Below are 24,786 nucleotides of genomic sequence, written 5' to 3'. Positions count from 1 at the left end.
AAAAACCCGTTCAATCAGTTGGTCTCTTAACATTTCGTCCTCCATTCCTCCGAACTGACAATCCACTGCCAGATGACGTAACTCCGCTATAAATTGACTTACAGTTTCATCAATGCGCTGCGCGCGTTGTCTGAATTTATGCCGTGCAGCGACAACATTCACTCTTGGTGTGAAATGAGCATCAAGTGCCGCCATGGCCTCATCATAAGTTGTACCTCCGTTTGGCAACGTATAGAAAAGTCTCTGGCCTTCCGTACCGAGACAATGTAAAAGAACTGCACGAAGTCTAGCATCAGGCCATGCATCACCTCGCGCTCCGATGACAAGTAAATAGTTTTGGAAAATTTTCTTCCATGTAGAAAACGGTATAGCAGGCTCTCCTACCGTCGGAAGAAAACATGCAGGCATAGGCACGGATGCAGACATCCTCGTCGCCAAAATTTGTAATGTTGGGACTCGTAATCAAAAGAAATAAATCAGACGAGAGGAATCATTGTTTTCAACTCCTTTCACTTTACTTCACTCCTCTTCTCCTCCTTCCCATCCCTCCATACAATCTCTCTATCAGCCCCTAGCGGACTGGTTCAGTATTGCAGTCCATGAACATAAATTACAGAACATAACAGGGGGGTTGTCATATTAGCAGCATGCATAATTGTCAATCACTTACTGGCAAATATAGTAATTTATGAGTTTGACACTTCTGGTTGGTCAACTGTTTTTCTAAGTGCTTTTTTATTATCCACTTTTATAAAAGAAGGCTTAAACAGCCAGTGTATGCATGTACTGTTGAGTTCTGATGTTCTCTTTGACTTCTCAAACCTAAGATTTAGATTAAGAAGTTGATACTGAGAGTAGAAATGGGCACTTAAATTATATCTGTTCTTTGTGGTATGATCACAGAAAATATATCCTATTTAAATGGATGCATAATCTTTTTACATACATCAATTTTACATATCACTTCCCTTCCCGTCCCCTGTAGGAAATACAAAAAGTACTTTTTTATATTTATTTCACATTAAGTTTTTGTATATACTTTTTTTTATTTTAAAAAATCCATTAGTTTCCATGGCATTCAATACTATTTGCTCAAATGTTTTGGATTTCCTTTTTTTAAGATTTTTGTTTTGTAGTGTACCATTTATCAGTGTCTTCACAAATGCAAAGAGTCACTACACTAAACTGATGGCACAGAACTTGATTAACCTAATTCTTTTGTAAACAAACATTTGCATAGATGGGTTAACACAATCACCTTATTTTGTAAATGTGACAAATTTGTCATAAAGAGTTAGCACTTGTCTAAATTTTAAAAAGCTTACATTTACAAAATGAGCCTTCAAATTATGAATAAATAATGGTCTGTGTTTAATACAAACTTTAAAAAAGAAAATGTTTAGTGGATTTGGTTTTGCTTAGTTCTTATTATTTTCCAACAGTGGTTAATGAACCGGAAGTCTCGCACATTCACAGTTGTCAGTGTGCCGCTTCGCGAACACAAAAAACTGCCTTCCAACATGCAAGTGTGAATTTGAATTTTAAATAGTCAGATGTAACTACAAAATTATATTTTTAGCAACAAACACTCAGTATGGGTTCATATTGTGCACAGAGGGATAAAAAGTACCGCATGTGAACAATGCTGTATTTTTAATGTTTTGGGCCTATATTTGTGCTGGAGGTCCTGGACACCTTGTTTAGATAGATGGCATGTTTGATTCTATCAAATACCAACAGATAAAAAAAAATCAATAAGTGACTGACTCTGTTAGAAATCTTATAATGGGTCATGTTTGGATCTTCCAACTGGACAATAATCAAAAAATAAACCATTAAAAACAATACAAAAATGGTTCACTGGGCAGGAAACCAATTAAGCTTCTGCTATGGCCATTCCAGTTCCTAGACCTGCAACCTGTAGAAAAGGAGTCTGGTGAACTGAAGAGAAGCACCATCATGGAGCTGGGAATCGGAAGGATCTGGAATGATTCTGGATGAAGGATCTCGTCAGGTGCTCTGTAACCTCATCCGGCATTATAGGAGAAAACTCTTGGATGGGTTAAATGCAGAGCACAAGTTCTGAGTTACCATACTTGGCAAATGTCACGACTTTCCCTTCCCCCCATTTTAAATTCTTATTTTCTCCAATGAAAGGTTAGAATTATGTGATTTTTTTTTTTAATAAAAGATCAAAATGATTAATAATGCAGATTCTGACCACGTGTGTTCATCTGATCATGACATGTGAAATTTATCTTGTTCTCACTTGTGGATCTACAAATGCTTTGCAGTCTTTTTTTTATAAGGTGGTAAATATGATTTCAAGCACCACACTGGAAACATCACACAGCATACAGTTTAAATGCACATAAAACATTAAACCATTGTTATTTATACCATCTTTCAGATGCCTTCAGCTAAGTGTCCTGACACCTGTAAAACTGAACAGTGCGTGAATGTGTGAAATAACCTTCATAGCACCTAATAGTGCTGTACACATGATTATATCAGCCTTGATACTGTCTACCAGTTGCAGTGCGTTTTTGTGTTTTTGCATTGCTGTCTTTTTTCTCTCAATTATGATTAATCATATAATTATGAAATACTTTTTTATTATTATAGTGACAGTCTTTGACAGTCTTTTGATCTAATAGTAAGCCTCCAATAATCCATCCTTTGTATTTTGATGGATATCATTACTACGCTAGATGTTAAAGCGAAGAAGCACTAAAAATAAAATACAACAACAAAAGAATGTACAATAATGGGAACCTGGTGTTTATTCCTTAGGAAGTTTGCCAAGCATCCTCTAAATTCAAGCTGACAAAGTGTCGTCCATATTGGCGCTAAACTTAACATGAAAAGGTCCAAAACTGAAGCCCTTAAGAATTTTCTGGGCAAGTTCCCTAAGCATCCTCAGAAGTTGAGGATACGAAAACTCACGCCAGGACCAATCTGGAAGAAGCGTCGCTAGATGTGCATGTAGCGCTGCCCAATGGCGAGGAATGGAGGTTGTTTTGAATCGGCGAGACTGCCTGGCCAATCAGACCGGTCTCGTATTGAGCTAGCGCGAGGCTGAGCGCATGGGCTTTAAAGCTGAGAGAGAGGGGAAGACAGTGGCGAGATTTCAATCAACTCAACAACACAGGTACGGAAAACCGTCTTATATTTAACACAACACATTCCATTCATTTTTAGCTACAATATTTAATTTTATACACACTTACATGTTTTTTTTTTTTTTTTTTTTTTTTATTAAATGTGAAACTAACATTTATTTCCCTAAAACAGAATAAATGTTATTATTATTATTATTTTCATATCTGAAGGTCAAGTTATGTATATTATTCACGTTTTGTCTTTCTGAGATATATTGCCTATTTTTAATAAATCACAGAAATGTGAACAAAATCAAACTATTTTTATAGAGGTCAAACGCAATTTTTTGCTGATTTGCTGTTATCAGCACTTAATATGTTTTCCTTTCCTGCAAGATTAAAAGTTATTTTCCCTGACTGTATTCTTTACGCGCATCGCTGCTGAATATGGCTCGCTATGTCCTGTCTATGAGCCACCCTGCCTTCTTCTATACAGACCGATTTCGATTACATCTTCACGTAATGGAATTTTTTTTCTACAAGATCATTCGCTTATGCAATATGTTTTTACTCTCTATCTTATTATTTGAAATATGGATGTGTATACGCGTTAGAAACATGTTATCGCATTTTTCCTTTTCCATCTTAAACAAGCCCGCTTGCCGTGTATTAAAATGGCTGGCGATTGAGACCATTGACGAGCAGCTATTCCTTCCTGCAGCAAGGACGGGAAAATTTCAGACAGAAAACCTACATTTTAGATGCAAAACTGCCCTTTCTTTTCGTTTTCGCTCTGGGTTGTCTATCTTTAAGTCTATAGATTAAAATAAAAACAGTGCACAACGATTTTTCATGTTTTCCAGCTTGACAGTTGCGCTGAATATACTCGCATAGGCAATGGCTGGCTCTAGTCTTTGTTAAGGCAGCACTGCGCCAAGCGACAGCTAGGGCTCAACTTAGAAAAACAGTTAAAAACGCTAAAATATGATCTGAAAGACTTTTACATTCATTTTAAACTAAAAGTACAACATTCATTTTAGTTGATAAATATGTTTTTCTTTTAATTAGAGCCCTTGGCCCGTTAGAATCGTCTTTTAAACCCGAGGGGGTGTGTATTGCTTTGTTGCACGGTCAACCCATCTGTTTGCTCGCTCTGCATAGAAGCCATTTTAATGAATGAAGAACAGCAGCGCAAGGCAGAGCTTATACCAGTTACTATATATAACAGCCCCTATATGCTTGCAAACAGGCAGAACGCTGTAATGCGTACTTATAAACCAAGAATAGCGATTGAGCTCAAAATTAAATATTAATAAGGTGAAAAAGATTTGTAAAATAAAGAATAGTTTCTGTCATGAGGATGCATTCATGTAAAGGATGTTGAATAATTCTAGCTGATGGCCTTTCTGGTTTTAGTAGCCACTTTTATAGGCTGCCACCAGCGTCTTCACATGTGTGCTGCTGTATAACCTAAAGACTGTGTATGTGTCGGTGCAATAGAGTAGTCCAAACTTTTTCTAATGATAACAAATGATAAAAGCTGTATTGTTAATTGCTATAGCACATTGTATTTTCCAAAAAAAAGCTGTGAACACCAAATCAGTCTCATTAATAATCAGTTCACATCCCCCATGCAAGAAGGACGGGTCTGGAATTCCCTTTGTGTATCATCTTAGTCTAAGAAGCCCTGCACCCCACTGATGTAAGAAATGTTGTACTATTAAAAAAAAATAATTAATTTATAAACCATTTTGTGTTTTAATCTGTTTTTGAAAGCCACACCTTACCAAAAATGTATTATTATTATTATTATTATTTTCTGTTGTTTTATGCTCTTTATTTCCTATCATTTTAGAAAAAAATTCAAAAGAGAAGATTTTATTGGAAAACTCACAAAAATGGCAAAAGGAGACCCAAGAAAGCCCAAGGGCAAGATGTCTTCTTATGCCTACTTCGTTCAGACATGCAGGGAGGAACACAAGAAGAAAAGCCCAGAGATTCCTGTCAGCTTTTCCGAATTCTCCAAAAGATGTTCTGCGAGATGGAAGGTGAGATTTGAACTGAAATGGTCTGATATTATTTGACTCAAATGATTGAAACAGAGCAATGCAGAAGTACTTTCATATAATTTCAGTGGAAAACGCTCTTAATTTGTTTTGCTTAGGCGATGTCCGTTAAAGAGAAATCCAGGTTTGATGACATGGCCAAACAAGATAAAGTGCGTTATGATCAAGAGATGATGCACTACATGCCCGAAGGCAAGAGAGGCAAGAAGAAGGATCCCAACGCACCCAAGAGACCACCGTGAGTAGACCTGACACACATTACCTCAATTACTAAAACTGTCTATATGCAGTTATTATGAAGCATATGTTGTTAATTTGATTCATGCATAAAGGGTTTTTATCGCTATCTTGCCTTATATTATAATATTCCAGCATTTTTAGTGATTTATGTACTGTACAGTTTCTGAATGACAGTTCAGAACAAAAGTACAAATGCTGATGAATAAATCAATTTTGTCACCTTTTTTGATCAACAGCTCTGGATTTTTCCTGTTCTGCTCGGAACATCGTCCCCAAATCAAGGCTCAGTATCCCAGCTTGGGTATCGGCGATGTGGCCAAAAAACTCGGCGAGATGTGGAACAGCCTCACAGATGGCACCAAACAGCCCTATCTGATAAAGGCCAACAAGCTGAAGGACAAGTATCAAAAGGCATGTCTTGATCTAGATGCTTCAGTAGTCCACCATGTAACATTTCACGATTCCAGTGTTTTACAATATAACGACGTTTCAACTCTTTGCGCAGGATGTTGCGGATTACAAGACGAAGGGCAAGGCTGGGGGTGTGTCCATGGGTATGGGAATGATGGGGAATTGTATGGCTCCAAAACCCATGATGAAGAGCAATATGGAGGATGAGGATGACGATGAGGAGGAAGACGAAGAAGAGGACGATGATGAATATGATGACGATGAATAGACTGTCGTTTTTGTGTACTTGATCAGTTATGATTATAATAACAATTTCTCCCCCATTGAAGTCCAGTAGATACGGAATACACTGGTGGTCTTTCATAGCCCCATTGTTGTTTTAATAGAGGTGGAGTGTTTTGTGTGCTGTTGGTAAGAGACTCAGTATCACAGTTTCTTACTTCCAGCTTTGTGTGCGTGTGAGCGCATGTGCACATGTCAAGATCTCACTTCCACCATGGTAGCCCAGTGTCTTCCTAGCCCATCTTTGTATCCTTTTACCAGTTGTATAACAAAAGGCCTTTAAACTTGTAATACCCTTCCTGTATATGTAAATCCCTGACTTATATATTTTTTGTTGGTTTGTTTAAGAGGCTCCTGAGTGTGTAGCTCTGTATTTGGTTGAGATTGAGTAGATATTGTTTATGATTGTAGTATGTTGCATGTGGAAAGGTGTTATAGTTCGGAACTGTGCACCGATATCGGACATTTCATGCTGAATCATTAGCTTCCTCTTCCTTGTCCAATTTAGGGGAAAAAAATCAGTGCAGAAGAGCAGTTGCCACCAGCACGTCAGTAAGTCCTGTTGCAGGGGTGTGCACTATATGTTGTTTACTATACTACATGATATATTGGCACATCCACGATCAATGTAGGAAAGATATTTGTATTATCTTTCCTTTATATTAACTGTTGTGTGATCTAGGAATGCACTATAGAAATGCTGATTTGTGTTAAATCTGGCATAAAAAATTATAAAGTTAGCTTTGAAAGAAAAAAAGCCCTGATAATATCTAAACATAAAATGTCAATACTGGCCAATATCGATACGGTCACTGATGTATTGTGCATCCCTAGTTTAATACTTATTTTTTTGTTGAATATAAAGTAAGGAAACGATGCCGATGATAAATCTGTACTTATCTGTATCTATGATTTTCATTTTATATGTTTGAGGTTTGCAATTAAATTGAAACATTTTTATTTGTGGTGAGTGTGTCTGTTTGTGTAGACCAAGACCATTTGAGAGAGAAACCTGCATTAATGGACCTTCATGACTATATCTAGCATATTGTAAGCACAATATTTATTGAAAAACATACAGATAAAAAGGTGTTGGAATGTTTTTAGCCACCTTCAGATTTAGCTACTTTACTGAAGTGTTTAAAAGGTTTTAGAGTTACATTGATAGCAGTGGCTATTGCACCAAGTGATACTACAAACAGAAAATAATTTGAAGCTTATATACTTCTTTCTTCAACATCAGCAATAGTTCCAAACAACAACAGTAGCCTAGGTGTATCATTGTTCCCAAATGTACTGTACTATGCTTAGACAAAGCACGCAGAAGTCCAGTTTGGGGCAACCAGACCCTGTGTAATGAAATTACATAAAATGTAATGTATGTAAGCGTATATATATATATATATATATATATATATATATATATATATATATATATATATATATATATATATATATATACAACAACTCGTAATCAACAACAGTTGTGTTAAGAAATATATTTGACAGGAATATTCATCTGGTGACTTTTTTTTCTTGTAATTTAAATTTTCGTCGCTAGATGGCGCAAGCTCTATTTTATTGCTTAAGATTGCATGAGTTCGTGGTTGGGTTACATAATGCTATCATGGGAATTCTTTCGATAATGACATTAGTGACATGCTAAAATTAAATGGGAGTCATATGCAGTCGTAAATGAACTCTTTATTAGTTTGTCGTGGAGAAAATTAACTGTAGTTTTACAAATGCAGTTTAGCAGTCCTTCGCAGTCTGTTGCTTTCCTGTTTAATATCATTCGTCTAATCATTTTGACATTTTAATGAAACCCTCACAGAGATAACATTTCAACGTTTGGCATTTAGACGAAAATGCAAAAGTCTCCCAAACCCTGTAAATTTATATTAACACATTTTCACAGTTTCTCCGTAAAACGTTGAACAGGTTCTCGGAAACGCCGTAAGATTGTGCGTAAATATGTAAACGCTTTAGTTTTTCCTCATACTTGTACTAAGCTGCACATTTCTGATTGGTAGTCCCTAGGGCAAAGTGGGAGGATTTGATGACCCACTGGATGACGTCAGAGATTTCTCCACATTCGATTGGCTGCTCACGATGCCCATCAATCTCTGAGGCCAAAGCCCAGTTGCTTGCTGTCTGAAGCGGCAGCGAGCGGAGTGGGGAGAGAGTCTTCCGTCTCTGGGCTGCGGAAACTACCCTGCGAAAGCCAGCGAGAGTGGCAGTGATTGAGGAAAGGAGGACCGCTTTATTCGAAGTCCCAGCTCGGTTAGAGATCCAATACACAGCATCTTCTCCTAACTGAAGGAAAATACCTGCGGAGATGGGCGACAAGGCGGGGACCAGGTAAGAGTCAGTTTACAGCGCAGGTCCAATTCAGACTCTGACTTCTTAATTTGAAGTCACGATACCATAATCTCACAGCCAGCCTTATGATGAACATTTCCACGGAGGCTGGAGCGATGGCGTGGGAAACCTACTAGTATATCTGAGTGAGACACACGTTTTAATCTGCAGCCTACTAACGATAACGTTACAGGATATGCATCGGCACTCATTAAAAACATGATCACACTGGACATCTTCTGTACTTCACCCAGGGTGGGGTGACTGACCAGCACGCCACAGCTCTGCTCTGTTCTTGTACAGCCTTGCAGTTGAAATCTCTTCGGAGTATGCGTAGGAGTGCAGCATTCAGTTGCTTTAACGGCTCGTCTTATCAACTGCGATCTGATGTTATCTTGCAGTTTGAGGACCCAAGTTGTGACTGATGTTTTTTTTGCATCGCTCGCTGCGGCTAGTCATATTTATTATCTGCACGCTCATACTACGACATGTTATTATAATGTTGCATGATTGAAAATGAGCAGACAGTTTAATATGTTCCGTCCCGCTGCCAGAAACCGAAAAGTCTGTCTGTCGCACCCAGTGCGAGAAATTCCTGCTCATCACTACGAGCTCACTTCCTCAACTTTCAGAAAAGGCCTCGATGTTTCCTTTTTCAGAAAAGCGGTGGGGTTTGATGTGCCTAAAATCTCATTTTAACACCCCTCTGTGTCTGTCTGTGAAATTTTAGGCCTTATAGTCGCAGTGTAAGATAGATAGTCGAGTCGTGGGCGACCATATACGTGCGCTGAGTTTGATGAGTAACCCAGCAATCCTCTCAGTTGTGCTTCAGTTCTGTTTACATGTCACGGCTCACACCATCATGAGAGGAAACCCATGGTTCTTTGCCTCCTGTCTATTTGGAGGCTACATTTTGGGCTGTAACAGAGGGTTGCATGCTTGATTTGACGTATGACACAGTTAGGACTTGCACAATACATGCAAGAGGCCCTTTTCATATTCACATGTCGTGTTAGTTTTCTTAACCACACACACACACACACACACACACACACACACACACACACACACACACACACACACACACACACAAATATATATATATGTATATGTGTGTGTGTGTGTGTGTGGTTAAGAAAACTAACACGACATTTGAATATATATGTATATATATGTATATGTGTGTGTGTATTGCATGATATAAACCATACAAAACATTCAGTACATCAAGATTTTATGGCCCAAATGCGATATAGTGATGATACGGAGCTCATGTTCAAAGGAGGAAATATATCTTCATTTTTAGAGGCCCAAGCATAGCAAAAATATTATGTTATATGTTATATGATCAAAAAGTAAGATGAAATTTTGATAGGTTGTAATATTTACCTGCAAAAATGCATATTAATGTCAGATGTCACTCTATATCTTCTAATAATGTGTCTTACTAAGATGATATTTAAATGTTTTATAATCAAAGCTCTAGTTTTAATCGTGGGTGGCAAAGCACATAGTGCAATACAATACAATGACGATCGAGCAAATGTTTTGTAAATAAATGTTTATTCTTAAAATAAAAAAAATAAAGTATTGTTACTTAAACCCTGTTCATCCTGAAATATCACTAACAACTTCTTGCATTGCTTTATAAATATCATAAATTCACAGCAAAAAGCATGTGTACCACGACCTACAGGTGGACATTTTTTTTAAATATACTGAAAGGTTTTTACGTACTAAAAAGTATGATCAATCAGACGGCAGAATGCATTGTGTGCAAAAGGGTTTTCAGCAAAGTTCTGATGTTTACAAATTATGGCATTAAAATATTATACAGGAGGCTTTATAGGGTTAAAGGGACAGTTAATGTTCAACCCTTAGCCTATGTTCTACCAAACCTGTATGACTTACTTTCTTCAGTGAAACACAAAGGCGATGAAAGCCTTAGACACTTTTCACTTTCATTGAATGGAGAAAAGATTCTTAAAGTTTGAAGTTTCTAGCATTTTGCCAAATGTCTCCTTTCAGTGTTCCACAGATGAAAGTAGGTCATAGGGGAACGACATGAGGATGAGGAAATTAATAAAAAATAATGAAAAAAAAAATATTTGGGAGAAATATACCTTCATATTTCTCTACTTAAGGCTTCGTTTTTCCACTAAAATGCAAACTTAAGAGAGCAGTGATTGTTACATGGTTATTGTATTGTAATAAGATTAAATAGCATGGCTTTTGTATGTGGTGAACAATTGTTCATCATTCCACTAAAGAGCAAGCCATGCACAGCAAACTTAGCTCGTATTGATTGACACACATTCATAGCTCTGCAAAGCTGTGAAAGAGGCGTTTTATGTGGGTGTCATAGGCCCTTCTGTGCATTCAAATTAGCCTTGGGTAAATTAAAGCTTGCTATCACTCCATAATTTTTTTATTTTTATTTTTTTATCATACTTATTTATAAACGTATTTTGCCACCAAAGACCTCAACAAGTATACCCTTGCTTGTTGTAGTTTTTGCTAGGCAAGTTCTGTTTCATGCCCTCGTGTGGTTCACTGACTGGAGTGGTTGTGGGGGTGTTGGTGGATCTTGCAGGCTTAGGCTACGTTTACATGACAACAATGTAGTCAAAAACAGAAATGTTTTTCCCTTGCGCTTTTAAAAACTTTCACACATACATGACAATGTATTCAAAACGATTCGCATTTACTCATATCCGCAAAAACGCTGTATTGCATATGCCAGGCCAGTATTTGGCGCTGTCACCTTGTTAGTAATCAGTACCTGTAAGGAAGTGATGATATGTTGTATATGATGCATCTCCACTGTTGGTTGTAATATTGGTGAAGTAAATCCACACTTTGCTAAAGAAGAGTTAGCATACTCTTAAACCGCAAACAACAGTACCATGTACTCAGCCATTGTTGTGTATGTTTGTTCGCGCTTGCCTTTAAAATCGACACATACTGCACATACCTAACACGTACTACACACACGCATGACATCACCTGTGACAACGACAATGGTGGCATTTTCAAAAACTTGCACTTTGAAACCCATTTTCTATAATATGCGTTTTCAGTCCCCAAAACGCTGTTGTTGTTTAAACGAACAGCAACCTTTTTTTGGTCTTATGAAATCAAAAGGCAAAATCCCCTCTATTTGTGGGTTGATGATTTCTTAATCCAGTATAAATTCATGTTCTAGTTCTGTCTGATGTTTACACATTGTCCCAGTTAATTTTTTAGATGCTTGTATTATTAACATCAAGTTAAAATCAAGTCATATCAAAGTTTAGTTTTAAGTATTTTGCATTGCTTCAAAAACGTACATTGCTTTAACACTGTTTTGCATAACTTTAATTAAGTACCATGAACTATTGTTAGGCCATTATAATTATTAATAGTTACCTTCCCGTTGACTCATTAGTCATCAGATCCTCTGTACACACAATAAATATATCGATGTGACAGGCGCAACGGTGCAGCTTTCATCTACTCACTAAAAACAGCTTACTCACGGATCATTTCCTGTTTCAAGTTAGTTTATTTCCATTCATGAACAGAACTGTTCGCGAACATGAGAGACGGGCATCAACGCATTGACAAGATAATGAACCAGTCACTGTGAAGTAGGCATTGCCATCTCTCACATGACTTCTCATTAAGAACACCATGAGTTTAAGGGAGGCAGACAAGAGTAAATAACAGAAATGTATTAAAAGGAGCCATGTTTAGGAAGAAAGAACGTCTAGATGGACAACATGGAAAGAATAATTGAATGACCAAATAGGAAAATATAAAAGGCTTTAGAGACAGTAAGGTGGAGGGATTTAAGAGAGAAAAGCAGAAGGACTGTGCTTACCTAATTTCCAGCTCATGCAGCTGCTTTATACGCAAGTGTATGTTTATGTTTGCTCTTCAGTCCAATACCAATTCACAAGAGATGTGAGTTCAAAGAGTCATGAGTTTTTCAAGGGAATTTGGGAGTGACTCCTCAGGTCACTCCAAGTTTGGTAATCACAGGGAATCACTGTGGTAAGACCAAAACAGGAAAAGTGGATGGAAACGTTGTTTAAATACTGAGCAAAATGTCATGTTGCACTGTACCAGTGTTTTTGTATTTGCACCATGTTTGCGCAATATCCTGAAGCTTACTTCAACATTGATTGGGGATTTACTAGAGGCTGGTTAGTATGTACAGTATTCCCCATACTCCAGCTTGTGGCATCTGCATGCTCAAACCTGTACTCCCTTCATGCCGTCCTCATTTTGTTGTGGGATTGATTGGTGTGGTCCATTAAATCACATCTGCATCCGCACATGACTGTGATGAATTGTTTTGAGCGTGTTTTCACCTGTTCTCTTGTTGTAATTTTACTCTTATGCCACCATCTAATGCCTTGCCCCATTTATCTCAACTTTTCGCTCAACTTCATCAGTGATTGAAAATGTTGCAGGTCCACTAATTTCACAAGGAGTCCGTTTTAACGCGTAGAAACTGAATATTTTATTTGTGAAATTACAGCAATAAATAGTTCACCAAACCTGTAAGACTTTTCATCCTTCTGTGAAATGAAAAAGAAGATATTTTGAATGCTTTTTACCATACAATAATCCAAAATGACTTTATAAGCCCGGCTGACTTTCATTTTTTGGACAAAAAACACTTTTCAGATTCAGATAAATTTTATGTTCTGCAGAAGAAAGGAGGTCATACAGGTTTGGAACGACATGAGGGCAAGTAAATAATGTTAGATAATTCATTTTTAGGTGAACTAACCCTCAAGCTTCATTGACCTAGATGGAAAGGGTGTTGTCAATAATGGCACACAACACAGTGTGTCACAGTGTTGCTGTTGCCACCCTGGTTCCATGTACGTGTGTGTGTTCATCTCTCACACACACATACACACCTCTAATTCATCAGCTGATGGTTCCATTATCTAATTTTAAGCTGAAAGGGCAATTCACTGGAGACTATTTAGACACTTGTCTGCACTGATGGATTAAGTCTCTGCATTTAACAGGCACCCGGTTCTTCTAATATAGTCTAGTTTTTAGACTGAGTTAACCTCTCTCATGGGATTGTGTCCCAGATGAATGATGTTCCGCTCCACTGGTTTCGTTTTCATAGATCTTGTGGGTTTATGCTTGCTGAATAAGGCCCCACTTGCAAAAACTAAAGCTTATGCTACATTTTAACATTTTATGATGAAAATATGTGGCACTTGCATGCCTGAAACGTGCCACCTTGATGCTACGTTGTTTTGGATTTTTTCCATGAAGCTTTTAGTCAAAAAGCCATGAATATTTAGTTTCCAGTGTTGGTGGTATTTCTTTCCAGGCATTATAAGCGATTAAAAATCGCTTCGTACTTGGCGTACATGTAAAAACCAAAGTACTTAAATCTATAGAATTTTTTTTTTATGTCTTGCCAGTTCTGAACTTATCAAATTTTACTTATATTTTATACTTTTACTTAAGCTGTACGGTTTATTATGTTGTTATCCAGGTGGTTTCCAATGATTAGGGGTTTGAACGAGGTATGAGCTGTACTAATATTGTTTCATGTCTTAGCAAGCACATATAATTATATAAACAGTCTGACTTTCTCTAAGAATAATTAAGTTGCAGTTATTGTCAGGAGTATTGTCCTGTGCATATGAGATATTGTGAATCAGTTCACACACTGTCCCTTAGGCACCGCTTACGGAAAGCTGGAATTCAGAAGAATTGACCAGTTTGAGTTCCCAATGGAAAGTGGTGTAGAAAAATAACATTTACACAAACAACAACTCAGCAATGGAAAAATAATAAAATGGAGAAGTGTTCTCAGCTGGGTTCCTTTTTTCCATTATATTGCCATTTTAATTAGCAAATTGCTTGTCCTTGACCTCTGTATCTTTTTTTTCCAAATTACTTGAAAGTTGAAAAATAAGAGGGGAGAGCTCTTTAAAATAGGCTGTAATTGCGGGCGCTAGTGCACACTTGCTCTGTGACATCACGCCGTGTCTGAGTGGTTAGCCTAGAGTCCTGGAAATTGTCCGCGTGTGTAAACGGCTGACAGGTGATTATAACCAGACATCCTCGGTGCTTCCCTTGGCTCCATCCTAAGACAACAGTGAGATTGATTAAGTCTCTTTCTCTCACGTTTACTATCTCCATCCATTACGGTGTCTGTTTTTCTCACAGCTGTCTCTTCCTGCTCGATCCTTTCCCATGTTTTGATCTTTTTGCATTTAGGACATTTGCATGGTCTATTACTTTGTTTAAATTTCTTGTTTTTACTGCACGCATGCCACCAAATGTGAGTGTCATATAGGAGAATAAATATGCAGTATGAATGATGAGTTTATTAGTGCTTTGATGCTAGTAAATTATTATTTTAACTTGTTTTAACGTTTAGGTCACTTGTCCAAAAACTTTTTTTATCGATACAACCTCAATACAGAAAAGTTATTATCATCTTTAGGAATATGAAGTGGGCTATATAGGGAATTGGATAGCATTACTTTTACTGCAATTTGGAAAACCAAATTATATATGAAGGAAGATTCTGGAGAAATGCTGTCATCCTGTTACATTAACTTTGTATTTACAGTTTTACTAATTTGAATATAATGAACCTGGAGAACAGTGTGTAAGTAGAAAGAACTAGAACGCAGACAAATGGAAGGAAGTGTGAGAATATGGTGACAGAATTTAAATGTGATAATGTGTTTATATGTAAATGTTTATGCCGCCTCTGTGCCTTTTTATAAAAACATGCAACTTCATCCAGTTAACTCTTGTTTATTTATTTTTCATGATTGTCTGAGATTCATGAGTCCTGAGTTCATATTTGTGTTTATGTAAACCATCTGTACAGCCCAACCCAATGCTGTGATGAGCCGTGTCCGCTCTTCTAACCCTCAAAAAACCCTTATTTGTCTAGATCTTGAAACCCTGCTCCATATTAATTGCTGGCCATGTTTTGACTTCGACACAAGATCTGTTTGAAACACTTTAATATATATAGTATAGCACTTTCCTGTTTCAACACATTGCACAAATGTCACCACTGATTAATTGACTTCTCACTACTTCATTACATGATATTTGAGTAAACAAAACATAATATAATATAATATAATATAATATAATATAATATAATATAATATAATATTGATGCATAACTCTGATTAATATGTCCGTCTGCAGTACTTCTCTAACCTCTTGCAGTTTCTAGGGCTGGTCCAAATAATTTTTTTTGAACTTCGAAGCTTCGGTAGTAATCCTCACTGAATATTCAAAGCTTCGGAGGGAGGGTCTGAACATATTCTGCATATTCTCTAATAAAGGCAGGAATCTCTGTGTCCGTTTGCATTTTTATTATATCGAGAACCATCCATCCAATCGATTTTTAAATAAACTTTAAATAAACTTATTAAAATTAACCAAATGTAATTTGCATACATCTTTATTTCTGAAATGCTGGAAAGTATTTAAAATAACAATACTTCGTAACTGCTCCACCACAGCCACTGGAAGAAGAAAGAGAAGAGAAGCACATAAACGCAAAATGTGCTGCTGATTTAGTTTCTTGATTTTGTGTGTATGTGTGATATGACTAATAGTAGAAGTAGTCCTCACACTGACAGGGCAGTTGCTTTAATTCATGGGCCTGGGATGAAATTGTGGGGTCAGAAGGCTTGGGACAACATTTCCTGCCAGCAGTGTGGCTTGCACTGGCTACTGGAATATATTTCCATAAACAAGGGCGTAAAATGTTTCTCATACCATATTTGTCTGCAAGTTTTTCTGTTTTTCTTGTCCTCACTTGAGCTAGAAAAACATGCAAACACGCACACAGAGTCAGCAGGCAACAGGAACACACGCAGAGCCCTGTTGTTCAGGACGGCAGCGAATGCATGACCCGTGCCTTTCTCATCTATGCACTCATATTGCTTGCACGTGTATTAATGTTCATGCATCTTTCTCAACACTTATGCTGTTTCTTAATGAACTCTGATCATTTAGATTATTTCCCCCTGACGTATTCATGTTTGTACACGATGACAAAACTTGTGCCGTGGCACTTGCGTTACCCTGAGGTTGTTATTGAGTGTAGTGGTCAAGGCCAAGGCCGATATATCGGCCGATATTTGCCAATTTTCGGCATTGGCCGGTAAGTTTTTCTGTTTTGCCGATGGGTTCATGGTGGGACTTTTATTTTAACGTCGCTGAGAACGGAAGCTTCTGAGCACACAGTGCTCACATTCTACCTCTTGTTCGCTGTCATTGGTAACAGTTCTGTCCACGGACTGAAGTCTGTCTAATAATCAGATAGAACTGTTTAACAAAGGAATATAAAAGATATAAATAAATATTTTAAAATTAAATTAAATAAGTACAATTAAATCGACTTTATTTCGGCCACAATGCTTTTCAAAATATCTGCGTCGGCTGTCAAAAAACCAGTGTCGGTCGACCACTAATGTTTCTGAGAGGGAGACTTCAGAATGATACTGAAAGGACTTTATTATGTGGAATATGCTTAATTGTATTCTCATAACTCGTGACATTTTTGTTTTCCACTGGCGTCTATAAATCATTGGACTGGTCAGACAGAACTGAGGAAGCTGAGACCCGCCGGACATGAGCTTGCTGATTCAGTGTCACCTGTTCACGTTGAAGTGCACTAACTGATGCGGTCTACTTCCTGTTAGTTTTTTTGTTCTAATGGTGGAGGCAGATAAAATCACACACATTTCCGTTCAATATCATTATGTAGCAAAAAATGTATTTTGCTTGCATTACTCCTTAAATGACCTGCGGTTTGGCACAAATATGACAAGGAAAATAATTCTGTAGTCATAGATACTTTGTAGATTATTTGGTAATTGATAGTGGAACTATATTATATTATATTTTTCATATATTTGGAAAAGTCACTGTTTCACATCAAGAAATGTGGCTGGACTTTTTCTGAGTTCATCCACTCTTTGCATGTGTGGCAAGCTCATTTTGGACCTTGCAGAAAGGCTTTCTGGCTCTAAGCTGGGTTGTAATCTTCTGCAAAGCCAAAGAAATGTCAAAAAGTCCCTGAGTTATATAGAAGTAGTCTTAAAATCTAAAAAAAAAAAAAATCACTTTGAAGATCCATTTATAATGTTATCCTTGCATTGTCCTCTCCCAGCCCTAGGTGGATATTATACGAGCACAACAACAAAAAAATGATTTGATGCTAGTGATGTGAAGATTTTAACAGCATAATGTGCAAGATAAAAGGAAGTTCCTGCGTGTCTCTTTCTTTTTTTCCTCCCACTGAGTTGCTGCTTGAAAATGTGACTCTCCGCAAATGTCTTTCTCGCAGCGAGGCCTCAGTCTGTCTATATGCTCTATGTCTCTATTCTGATGCTTTTGCAGGATTGCTGTGCGTGTGTGTATATGTCTTTGTGCAGCCCATTGCTCAAAACCTTGGTGCATTCTCACACCTTCACAATAAGAACAGGAAACGCACAGGCTGAAAGAAGGAAGTGTGACCACCACATGATTAAGCAAGGGTTCTGACTCCACTCCTCTCCTCCTTCCTCTCTCGCTCATGTCTCTTTCTTCTTTTTGCCTTCTTTTTCAGAATTCATTTCTGTCAACACTTTTCTTTCCTAATGGTGTTTTTGTAGTTCTCTTCCTTCATATTTCAGATTCCTTTTCACTTTTTTTGCTGTGCTGTTAGATATTCAGTTGTCCATTCATTGTTCATATATACTTCATTTAAATTTGAACTTTATAATACTTTTTTTTTCCATTAAAGCTATTTTAGAAAGGTTTAAAAGGTTCAAACTATTTCTGCTTTTATTTATGCCCATTATTTTACTTATTTACTTGCATTTTTTTTTCTGATGTGACGAAGTATGATTTAATTTGATACATGGGTTCATGTCTCTCTCATTTCCTGGCTAATAAAACTGTTTATGATTATTGTAGTTATATAGAGTTAGTGTGGAATGGGGTCTGGTTTCCTCGGGCTTGGGAGAGAGGAAAACGGGATCAGGATGTATGTAATGATTCTGCTGAAGTGCAGCAACCTTTCTTCCTCAAAGTGATATGGGAACAGAACAGAGGGTGTTTATTAGCTGACATGTTACATTATCAGCTTTTTGACTCCTATATACTTCCCATACCCCTCCGTTTAGGCAAGCCCCAGTGTAGATCTTTCCAGGTTCACCCACTCTTGGCAAGCTAACTTTGACCTCGCTGATATGAAACGTATTCCTTTAGTGTTAAGGATAGTTGACCAGACGAAAATTCCCAGGGCCAGTTAGCAGAGATGTGTTTGTTGGGTACGACTGTAAACCACATTGTGTGAAAGTGTGCTAGCGGAGTGGGTTATCCTTCACAAAGGTCATGGTGTGAGGCGTGAGAGAGAGCCATCTTAGCATTGTGAGCCACATTGTTGCTTGCTAATTGCTGAAGTGCCACCATTTTATTAAGGTCCTGTCACTGTTGCTTCCTTCATATCTTTCTTTTTCACAGGAGCCTCCTTTTTTCAGACCTTCATTTCTTGTCTGAAGATTTGACTCAGAAAATCAGAGAGGATAAAAGCTAGTGTCAAGTGAAATATCTTGTTAGTCTGTTTCTATTGTTTGTTCTCATTTTTGTGGTGCCTGTAAAAATATCCTGAGAGATTTTAATTTTTTTTTTGATGCACCAGTATCTCACCCCTAACTCATTTTCAATAACTTCCTGAGTTTCTTTAATCTTTTGAGATGCCACACTTCATCAACCGTGAAACGGATGGTGTAACTTTGGCAATAGAAACGGAGGAAATAGAGTTGCTCAACTGCCGAAGTGTGGTGAATAAAATATAACATTGGTCATGGGTTTTATGCAGTCACTCTGCATAAGACTTTCACGAAGTGTTAGACCTGAAACAAGTTATAATCAAGTACTGTATGCACAGTTATGTCATTAAATATGAAATTAATGTCAAGCGTTTTGGCCTTTTATAGTCTTCTCTAAACACTGTATTTTCACTTCTCACAGTAATTCTGACAAGTGCTGTTTTCTCGCCCCCTTCTTTTATTTTGGGTTTAAATGGATCCTCGACTACATATTTTGTTTACCACAATACATTCAGATTCTTAGTATTTCAGAGGAAACACGCAGGCACTTCTGCAATAATATTTTTAAATTACGTGGAATTAAAAGGTTACTTGCTACATTACTGTAAAGGCAATGTTTGCATATTTTCCATGTTTTATCAGTAGTTACAAATTGACTGTGGCTGCGCTTACAAATTATTTTTAGTCAGTCAACCAAACCGATGTTCTGGCACAATTCAGTGATGTATTTACTCCAGTTTGTGTTCACTATTTTAAATATATGTCTTTAAATCGGACATATAAAGGTGCCAGGGAATGATAATCATTAGAAAGATTAAAGAAACATATTTCTTTATGCATTTTTTTTCTAGTGTTATCCTTTACATAGTTTTTCTGTTTCCTGCAGCTTCATTTTTTAAGGGGTTCCTGGTCGATAAGAATGCTGTTTCAACTGGATACTGGTTGATTTGCATTTATAATAAGAAGGTAAATTATGCAGTTTAGACTGTCAGGAGAAGAAGGTGGTTCGTTGATATTCTGTGAATTGCATGATTGAAAGATGCAGGATACAACCAAGAGATGTAGTTCTATAGGCCGTTATATGTGTGTTTGCAAATAGCAGTCTGTTCTGCAGTTATCTGACATTGAAAGGCAATATATTATGAGCCATTTATAGTTTAATGGAAGTCTGTAACCAATCATTTATTTTATTAATAGCTTAGGCTATTCTCTATCACTGGCCTTGTGCTTGCACCAGTGTCGATCGTGATTCCATCAGAAAGCACTAAAGCTGCCGTCTCTTTCTTTCTCACCCTGTGTCTTCATTCCATTCTTCTGGGGGTTTTTTGTTGTTGTTTTTTTACCTCCAGATGCTCCACATGGATGTTGGCTTTTTGGCTCCACAAGCACACCGCACACGCAGTCGGTGACGCATGATCCGTTTCGGATCCCGAAAGCTGAAGTAGATCCTCTTCAGTCAGCAATTGCCAGTGTGTTGTGAGCTTCTCTGGCACCCCGACTTCTCACTTCAGTGCTTGTATGGCCTGATGGAGCTTCCATAATAACTTTGAGTAGCACCCGGGAGACTAAATGTTCAGAAAGCGTGTTTAAAAACACCCATAAGCTGATTTAGCCTAGCCATAAAGTAGATTATAAAAGCACATAAATAGACAAAAAAACAGGAAAAGAGAACACGATCATGCAATTTAGCACTTGCTACTTTTGTCTCATTGCATTTTCAGTGTGTAGATTTGAGCCATTATGCCTTATAAGTATGCTGAGCACAATTTATACAGTGTTCATGACCCCATACTTTGAAACAGTGTTGTTTTTGAGACCCGGACATTCCTGTCGAATTAGACTGTGTGGTTGTGACCCATATTAAAATACCAGTCTGCTCTAAATGTCCTGGCGTTCCTCATACGAGTTAATCGCATATGTTAGTGTTAGTGTTTATTGGTGAGTGCTGGTCGCTGCTTGTTGGAAAAACCCACAACGCTTGACAATGACGCACGCTGTAATCTGCTGAAACAATTGGCAGAATTCAGCAGGTGATTTGGTATGAAGTCTTGGGTTTAGCCTATGGCTGTGCAGAAAATTGACAAAATGTGGAGAAACACACACTTATCTTAGATCTTGCCTTTGCATAACAAAATGCTGTAAACTTATCCATAATCTTGTTCGTAAACGGCAACCAGCCCTGCAGTGTTTGTCATGATTCTGCCCTCTTGTCCTTGATTTTTCCTAGTCTTGAGGCAGGATCATGACAGACCCATGTTTTGTGTACAAGCGCATGGCCTTGTCTTTGGGCCATGTGCTTGTGTTGTCTCGTTCCCTTGCCCCGCCCCCCTTGTTAACCTAGTCGTGTCTTGATTGTCCTATCTGTAACACCTGTCGTGTCTTGATTAGTACCCCTATTTAGATCTCCTAGTGTGCTCTGTCTTGCGTCGGTTCATTGTGTTACTTATGTGTTTCACATATGTGTTCCTCACCTGTGATTGAGATTGTATTCTGTATAGCCGTGAGTGTTATTTGTAGTTAGTGTTCTCCTGTCTTGAGTCTTTGTTTGCCTTGTTTATTGAGTTTTGTAGAATTATTTAGTGTCTACCCTAGCCCTTGTTTTCCCCCTCGTGGGTTTTTGTTTTCCCTTTTTGTAAATAAACCTGTTTGTGTTGTAAATCCTGTCTGCACCTGAGTTCCTCCTTGCAAACCCTGACAGAATGAACCGACCACAATGGAACTCAGCAGACAGGAGGCAATGCTGGATGGCATCAGCCGGCCAGCGAGATTGTTTTGAGGGCTCTCGCCTTGTGGTGTTCCGGGGGACCAGGGGAGGTCGTTCCGGAGCGAGCGTGCGAGAGGAGGAGCCCCAGAGGTCCCCTCCTACCCAGCTGCCGGCGATCCCGGAGGGTCGTGTCCTGGCCGTGGCAACCCTGGGGGGTCAGGCAAGCCCCTCCCAGAGTCCTGAGGTGCCCTCCTCAGCCAGCAGTCTCCCCATGAAACGAGGGAGACGGTTTTCATGGGAGTCAACTTCTGAGTCTTCGGCGTCCGAGAGTGCCCTGCCCGAGACCAAACTCCCCCAACCCGCCTCTGACCCAGCTGTGGCCTCTGCACCGCGCCCAAGGAGGAAGAGGAGGAAGAGGGGGCCTGCCGGTCCTGTGACCCTGTCTCCTCCCGAGCCAGCAGCGGTGAGCGTGCCTGAGCCAGCAGCGGTGAGCGCTGGCGTGCCCGTGCCAGCAGCGGAGAGAGCTGGAGTGCCCGTGCCAGCAGCGGTGAGCGCTGGCGTGCCCGTGCCAGCAGCGGAGAGAGCTGGCGTACCCGTGCCAGCAGCGGTGAGCGCTGGCGTGCCCGTGCCAGCAGCGGAGAGAGCTGGCGTGCCCGAGCCAGCAGCGGTGGGCGTGCCCGAGCCAGCAGCGGTGGGCGTACCCGTGCCAGCAGCGGTGAGCACTGGCGTGCCCGTGCCAGCAGCGGAGAGAGCTGGCGTGCCCGAGCCAGCAGCGGTGGGCGTGCCCGAGCCAGCAGCGGTGGGCGTGCCCGAGCCAGCAGCGGTGAGCGTGCCCGAGCCGGCAAAGAAGAGAGCTGCAGTCGTGAGAGCGGAGGAGAGAGCCGCGGCCGACTCTGCAGCAAAGACTCTTGTACAGTCGGTTTCATCTCATAAGGAGATGCCAATTGTCCTAGCTGCTAAAGCATTTTCTGATTATTTGTCCCGTCTTGTCCAAATTTTAGAAATCCCCGTCAGTCCTGTCTTGTCCCCTGACCCTGTCCCCAGAAGTCCCAAATGTCCAGCCGTTGTCTCCCCGTGTCCTGTTGATGTGGCCCCGTGTCCTGTTGATGTGGCCCCGTGTCCTGTTGATGTGGCCCCGTGTCCCGTTGATGTCGTCCCCCCGTGTCCAGTAGATGTTGTCCCCCCGTGTCCAGTAGATGTTGTCCCCCCGTGTCCAGTAGATGTTGTCCCCCCGTGTCCAGTAGATGTTGTCCCCCCGTGTCCAGTAGATGTTGTCCCCCCGTGTCCAGTAGATGTTGTCCCCCCGTGTCCAGTAGATGTTGTCCCCCCGTGTCCAGTAGATGTTGTCGCCCCGTGTCCAGCCGTTGTCTCCCCGTGTCCAGCCGATGTGGCCCCGTGTCCTGTTGATGTGGCCCCGTGTCCTGTGGTCCCCCCGTGTCCAGTAGATGTCGTCTCCCCGCGTCCCGTAAGTGTTGTCCCGTGTCCCTTGTCTGGTCCTGTCATGTCCCCTGTCAGTTGTCCCGAGACCCCTCCCCGTCCCTCACCACCCAGACTTGCCCGTACCCCCCGCCGTCAGCCTTCGTCCTGTCCTCCTAGGATTCCTACCCCTCCCACCCGCCCTGGTCTGTCCCCCATGAACTTTGTGGTCCCGCCCCCTCCCCTTCCCTGTTTGTTTTTTTTGATTTGTCACCCCAACCCTGCCGTTGTGTACTCGTGTTTGCCTTTGTTGTTATTTGTCATGTCCTGTTGGTTTGTGTCTGTGTCCCAGTCTGTCATGTCAGTCGTGTCCCGTGTTTGATGTTCCCTTGAGGAGCGTCTGGAAGCCGCTCCTTAAGGGAGGGGTTCTGTCATGATTCTGCCCTCTTGTCCTTGATTTTTCCTAGTCTTGAGGCAGGATCATGACAGACCCATGTTTTGTGTACAAGCGCATGGCCTTGTCTTTGGGCCATGTGCTTGTGTTGTCTCGTTCCCTTGCCCCGCCCCCCTTGTTAACCTAGTCGTGTCTTGATTGTCCTATCTGTAACACCTGTCGTGTCTTGATTAGTACCCCTATTTAGATCTCCTAGTGTGCTCTGTCTTGCGTCGGTTCATTGTGTTACTTATGTGTTTCACATATGTGTTCCTCACCTGTGATTGAGATTGTATTCTGTATAGCCGTGAGTGTTATTTGTAGTTAGTGTTCTCCTGTCTTGAGTCTTTGTTTGCCTTGTTTATTGAGTTTTGTAGAATTATTTAGTGTCTACCCTAGCCCTTGTTTTCCCCCTCGTGGGTTTTTGTTTTCCCTTTTTGTAAATAAACCTGTTTGTGTTGTAAATCCTGTCTGCACCTGAGTTCCTCCTTGCAAACCCTGACAGTGTTTGTAGCCTGTGGTATCCTGATTACACTGGACACTTCATTATTTACTAGCTTACAATTACATCATTAGTCACCAAAGCAGACGCCGTTATGTAAGGTGAAGAGTCATTCTTTTTCATTATATTTTTAGTTCAATATTCCAGCTTAATACTGAGATGTAAACTATTATAGAGGACTCGGATTGCAGCTTAAAAATAATAGGAAAGAATTATCCGTTCATTCAAAATTGAAAATGTAAGTCACTTTTCTATTTGACAAACAAATACATATATATTCAAAGGGTTCTTTTAAATGTTGTTATTTGTTTATACTTCTATAACACATGACCTCACTGTGGTGCAACCGTGCAGTTGATTGACTCCTACATTTTATTTAGAAAATATAGTATTTTGCTATATTTTAAGTACTACTATAAGTACTGCACATTTTGGCAAATATTCTATGCATGCAGAAAATTCATATCATCTTTGCAGTATGTCTATTAAAACGCGTGCAAGGTCCAATTCTTGATATTAACAAACCATTAACTACTGCGTTTGCCTCAATAACTCCTAATTTGCTGCTTACTAATAAGGTACTTGTTAAGTTTAGTTATTGGGTAGAATTAGGGATGAAGAATATGCTCATTCAAAATATGTGCTTTATAAGCAATAATAAACAGC

At 39.5% G+C, this 24,786-nt stretch overlaps 2 protein-coding genes across 2 annotated transcripts in view; both read left to right on the top strand.

The window, feature by feature from the left end:
• The first annotated feature begins 3,031 nt into the window (after positions 1 to 3,031).
• Positions 3,032 to 7,060, top strand: LOC113105803 (high mobility group protein B3-like). Its single transcript, XM_026267095.1, has 5 exons — positions 3,032 to 3,151; positions 4,957 to 5,149; positions 5,266 to 5,405; positions 5,644 to 5,818; positions 5,913 to 7,060. The coding sequence occupies exons 1-5, from the start codon at positions 3,087 to 3,089 to the stop codon at positions 6,084 to 6,086; spliced, it is 747 nt and encodes a 248-aa protein (XP_026122880.1). The 5' UTR covers positions 3,032 to 3,086; the 3' UTR covers positions 6,087 to 7,060.
• Positions 7,061 to 8,228: 1,168 nt separating this feature from the next.
• Positions 8,229 to 24,786, top strand: part of arrb2b (arrestin, beta 2b) — a 45,700-nt gene continuing 29,142 nt past the window's right edge. The window contains exon 1 of the mRNA XM_026267092.1: positions 8,229 to 8,461. Coding sequence (XP_026122877.1) covers positions 8,439 to 8,461 — 23 coding nt within the window. The 5' untranslated portion in view covers positions 8,229 to 8,438. The remainder of the gene's footprint in view (positions 8,462 to 24,786) is intronic.

This window comes from Carassius auratus, chromosome 7 (assembly GCF_003368295.1).
Source record: "Carassius auratus strain Wakin chromosome 7, ASM336829v1, whole genome shotgun sequence".
NCBI lineage: Eukaryota > Metazoa > Chordata > Actinopteri > Cypriniformes > Cyprinidae > Carassius > Carassius auratus.
The sequence above is the reverse complement of the archived record's forward strand: the minus strand, read 5'-3'. Positions and strand labels throughout refer to the sequence as shown.

Coding starts and splice junctions, on each gene's coding strand:
- LOC113105803 (XM_026267095.1), top strand. CDS start 3,087: ATGGGCTTTAAAGCTGAGAGAGAGGGGAAGACAGTGGCGAGATTTCAA. Junction 5,150..5,265: donor GATGTTCTGCGAGATGGAAG/GTGAGATTTGAA, acceptor TGTTTTGCTTAG/GCGATGTCCGTTAAAGAGAA. Junction 5,819..5,912: donor TGAAGGACAAGTATCAAAAG/GCATGTCTTGAT, acceptor CTCTTTGCGCAG/GATGTTGCGGATTACAAGAC.